Source organism: Aegilops tauschii, chromosome 6 (genome assembly GCF_002575655.3).
Source record: "Aegilops tauschii subsp. strangulata cultivar AL8/78 chromosome 6, Aet v6.0, whole genome shotgun sequence".
Lineage (NCBI taxonomy): Eukaryota > Viridiplantae > Streptophyta > Magnoliopsida > Poales > Poaceae > Aegilops > Aegilops tauschii.
Genome location: NC_053040.3, coordinates 106,549,556 through 106,554,133, shown reverse-complemented (window position 1 = coordinate 106,554,133; position 4,578 = coordinate 106,549,556). Strand labels below are relative to the sequence as shown.

At 49.2% G+C, this 4,578-nt stretch overlaps 1 protein-coding gene across 8 annotated transcripts; it reads left to right on the top strand.

Annotated features, from left to right (window-relative positions):
• The first annotated feature begins 1,665 nt into the window (after window positions 1-1,665).
• Window positions 1,666-4,137, top strand: LOC109756638 (uncharacterized). 8 transcript variants are annotated; one of them, XR_005759528.2, is made up of 5 exons: window positions 1,666-2,201; window positions 2,292-2,362; window positions 2,663-3,102; window positions 3,540-3,605; window positions 3,720-4,137. XR_005759528.2 is itself a non-coding variant. In XM_020315485.3 (4 exons), exons 1-4 carry the CDS (start codon window positions 1,666-1,668, stop codon window positions 3,543-3,545), a joined length of 1,053 nt encoding a protein of 350 aa, XP_020171074.2. In that variant the 3' UTR covers window positions 3,546-4,137. The 8 variants fall into 8 exon arrangements, 2 of the variants coding, with proteins under 2 accessions (XP_020171074.2, XP_045085684.1); XR_005759527.2 differs by having other exon boundaries at window positions 3,714-4,137; XR_005759526.2 differs by having other exon boundaries at window positions 3,709-4,137.
• The last annotated feature ends 441 nt before the right edge of the window (window positions 4,138-4,578 follow it).

The window sequence follows — 4,578 nt, the reverse complement described above, 5'->3', positions numbered from 1 at the left end:
GTTGTGTCACTAAATTTGTGGACGATGTAATGTTCTTTGAAGATTAATAAAGCTGCCATGATGGTCTTCCCTCATAAAAAACTTGTGTATCTATTTGAAATGTAGGTACAGGCTGGGATTGGGTGGGCCAAATGGCACCATTCTCGATACAACTCGCGGCGGAGTCGGGCTGGGTTTAGGCCGGGCTTGAGAAAACCTGATGTTCAACAAGAAAGCCCGAGCCCAGCCCAACATGCCACATCTTTGCATTACACAAGCCCGAGCCTGGCCTGACGCAAAATCCCAAAGCCCAATGCCCGGCCTGACATGACACGTTTTTGCATCATACAAGCCCGAGCCCGGCATGATGCAAAAGCCCAAAGCCCGAGGCTCCCCCAACCGGTGCCTTGAAGATGACTTTTGGGCTATCCGCTAGTGGTACTCACAGAAAACAAAAAAACAAAAAGTAGAGTTCAGTACTGTACCCACTGTATCCGCTGCCGCAACCGCCGTCGAGGAGCGGAGCGCTCCACCGTCCAGAGCCCAGCTGCAGCGCACCCCACCTCCCCTCCCCGTCCGGCCGCGGCGCCGCATTTTCTCCCCGTCCGGCAGCAGCCACGCCTCATCTTCTCCCCGATCCAGCAGCAGCCACATTTCCCCATCCTCTCCCCTGTCCAGCGGCTAGCGGCCACGCGTCGCCGTCCGGCCGGCCGCCGCGTCGGACCTCCTCGCCCGCATCTGCCGCCGCGAGCCGGCGCGCTCGTCCCTACCCCTCGACCTCTTGGGGTAGGCCAGCATTCCCTCCGTCCGGCCACCGCGTCGCAGCTTCTCGCCGATCCGCAGATGCGGCGTCGGCCCTGCTCCGTCCACGTCCGGCTCCGGCAGCCGCGCCCCTGTCCCCGCGCGCACTGTTTCCCACGCATGGCGAGCGGGCGGCGGCCGTAGGGATTTGGGGGTTTCTCCGTTCGCGTGCAGCGGTGGTGGGGATTTGCGGATGGCTGAGCAGCGCAATGCGGCCATCATCACGAGCCCACTGCACGACGACGATCTCCTCGAGAGGATCCTGATCAGCCTCCCGGGGGCGGCGTTCCTCGCCCGCGCCGTGCCCGTCTCCGACCGTTGGTTCCGCGTCATCTCCGACGAGGGCTTCCTCAAACGCTTCCGCGTCAGCCACCCATCGTCGCCCCTCGTCGGCGTATTCGTGGACAACAAAAACGAGCATGTCCCCCGCTTCCACACCGGCACCGGCACCGCCAACCCCGGCATCGCCTCCGCGGTGCGCCGCACCGACATCTGCCTCACCCGCCTCGACGATGCTCTGCGGTGGCGCCTCCACGACTGCCGCAATGGCCAGCTCCTCCTCTCCGGATCCGACGGTTCACTGTGCATCTATGACCCGCTCTCCGAGCGGCGTGTGCCCATCGGCCCGCGCACGCATCTTGACCACGGCTGGAAGTGCCTCGGCGACTGCTTGCTTGACGGCCTTGCCCGCCATATGGTCTCCGTGGAGCAACGCGGCCAACAGACGCATGCCGAGGAGTCCTTCCGCGTCATATCCTTGCAGTGCCAGAGCAACTCCAGATTCAATGTACGAGCCATTGAGTAAACTCCGGCACGCTTGAGTGGCGCGTCCACCCACAGACTGGGTGGACGAAGGTTCAGTTGACGAAATTGCAATTGAAGGCAATGTACGCAGCCGGCCACATATTCTGGCAAACTGATGTCGCCAGGCTGCTGGTGCTAGACACGAGCACCATGGAGTTTTCAGAGCACGGTGTCCCATGGGAGATAGTCTCTACCAGTTGGTCCATCGGAGAGCTCCGAGATTGCAAGGGCTGCCTCGTGTGCCTCCAAGGCCTCAATAGCTCGTTCGGCAAAGATGGCTTCATAGTGGAGGAGCCTCTCCGCCTGGAAGTCTGGGCACTAAAGAAGGAGGATAAACAAGTTAAATTTTGTTGGAAGTGCGAGAAGGGTGTTCGGGTGAGCGAGATGCTCCCGGAGGACGACGCTCGTGTGTACAAAGTCCACAAGGTCATCAACGGACTAGCGCTAATTGGCTGCACCAAGGGCTCCTATGCTATTGACTTGCAGAGCATGACTCTGTTGGCAAAGTTTGAGTCTGGTGGAGATATTTATCCATACCAGATGTCGTGGCCACCTGCTGTGCTGGCTGCTGCTACTAGTGTGGTATCCAGGCATTTGGGAGCCAACCTGTCTAATGAGTAAGTGTTTAACTCTCCCTACTTTCATTTGTATCATACATAAATTGCAATTCTGGCTGGTGACATGTATCTTCTCTTGTACGTTTATAGAGACTGTGCTCGGATTCCTAGCAAGAACATGGATGGCCGAGAAGGCACTTCTTCTGGTGGATCGGAATCTGGTAATACTCAATGTAGCTCATTTCGAAATAGGGGTGGTCGTACAGTCAAAATACATGAAATATATAGAGGAAAAATTTTCTCCCTTGACCCATGTTACCTGTATGTGCACTCCTCCTCTAATTCACTCTATATATATAGGATGAAGAAAGGATAGGATGGAAGGGGGGAAATGGGGTGGATGTACCTTATTTTATTTTATTTTATTTGTGATGAGGGAAAGAGAACATATATTAGATGTTCCTTATGTTTGTGTTGTGCTTGAAATAGATTCAAGTATATAACATTGTTTCGTACTGCAGAAGTACACATCAGCCAGACTCCTCTGAGTTTAGAGCAACATGACATTGGTGAGAAATCAAGTCAAGATCTGCATGGTTGTAGTGCTAGGATTCAGCCAATGGAAAAGGATCCGTGTCATGATGAACTGACTCTGCAAACGGCTGGTGTTTTCCCTTCTGAAAGCTGTGACAGGGATATTCTAGAAGATAAATCTGAAACCGACAGCCTGCCAAAGAATACTACAGAAGATACTGAAATGTTGGAGCAACAACATAGTGATAAGGCTCACATAGAAGTCAGTTGTGCCGACAAAATGAGTGAAGTGCTCTATGATGATAACAATACCTTGAAGAAGAATACAATCTGTGGTGGGAAGGTTGCTATAGAGTGCCACTTGGCCTTATTACATAATAAAAGTTCAGAAGCTAGGAGTAACGCCATTTCATCTCCAATGCAGAAGGTATTGCTGTTATTATTTCTAGCACATTGGCCCAAGCAGCTGCACGTGCAGCATCATTATTCTCTTGGATGTTTAGAGCATGGCTCCGATTCTTCTTCTAGATGTAGATTCCGTTCGCTGTGCTGTGTTTTTGCACAAACCACAAACTGAAGCAGATCAATGTTCAGAGTTGATATGCCCCCTTTCCTGAAGAAAATTAACTGTTGCAAAGTTTCTTGTGTGCGGACCCATTTTTTTTCAGTTCCGCATGTCCTGAAACTTCCGGAACCGCCCAGCATTATGCAAATCTCCTGATTCGTTTAATTTTGGATTATGTTTGCAAGCCTGATTAGTTCAATTTTGTAGCTTTCGTCCTCTCCCACTAATCTGATAATTTGCTCAACTATTTCCTGTACTAGGCTCTGAATTCTCTCACTTTTTCACTGCTGATGTTTCAGATGTAACATGAACTGATTTCTTTTGGATCCTGTAGATTCTGGAGGCATTTCAATATCTTAAGACAGGTTAGCATCACAAGTTGTTGCCTGTACTGTAGTGAAACAACATTTAATGATCTAGGCACTGCATAATTGTTATACATTCATATTGCAAGCTCCCATATTGTAGAACAGCTGCAGGATGTCAAGGACAAGGATGCGGCTCTGCCACTGAAGAAGCCGAGCAGCAACCGGAGCTTGACTGGTTCGAGAAATTTGGCGCCAGTCCACGTCGAGTTGGCTACTTCATAACGGCACCGCAAAGATGTTCAGTTGACTGTTGCAGGAGTAATATGTCAGCTTCTTGGTAAAGGTGACCTGTGAAGAGTAAGTACGCATAATCTTTGGTTACGTTCGCAGCTTCTAGCATCTGGGCCATGTACAGGTTGTATCGATCCAGTTACAGCAGTGTGTGGTGGTCGTTTTGTATATGCTGGAATTATATGAAGCAGTATGTTGAGTTTAAGACTGTAACTTTGCTTAATTGCATCAAGTTGGTGTTATCATCGTGGATTGTAGCATCGATCAATGTTCAGAATTAATATGGTTCTGCTACTAATGTTCATTCACTGTCAGCACGTTGCTTTTCTGAAACACAAGTGGACGAACTGTTACAAAGTTTCTTGTGCACCTGTAAACCCATTCAGTTATCCATGTTCTGTAAAAATTCGACTATAGTGAAGTATAATGGTACTTTTATTCAATAACAGAAAAGAAAAATATTGGGTTGTCTCCCAATAAGCGCTTTTCTTTAAAACCTTTTAGCTAGGCGTTGATAATTTTAATGATGCTCATATGAAAGACAAGAATTGAAGCACAAAGATAGCATCATAAAACATGTGACAAACACATTTAAGTCTAACATACTTCTATGCATATGAATTTTATAAGCAAACAAATTATCAAGACAAGTAAAAACTAGTATATGCAAGGAAGAAGAATAAAACATTGACAATTTAAGCATCAAGAGAGGTAATTTATTAACATGAAGATTTCTACA

Coding starts and splice junctions, on each gene's coding strand:
- LOC109756638 (XM_045229749.1), top strand. CDS start 1,666: ATGTACGCAGCCGGCCACATATTCTGGCAAACTGATGTCGCCAGGCTG. Junction 2,202..2,291: donor GGAGCCAACCTGTCTAATGA/GTAAGTGTTTAA, acceptor GTACGTTTATAG/AGACTGTGCTCGGATTCCTA. Junction 2,363..2,662: donor TTCTGGTGGATCGGAATCTG/GTAATACTCAAT, acceptor TTCGTACTGCAG/AAGTACACATCAGCCAGACT.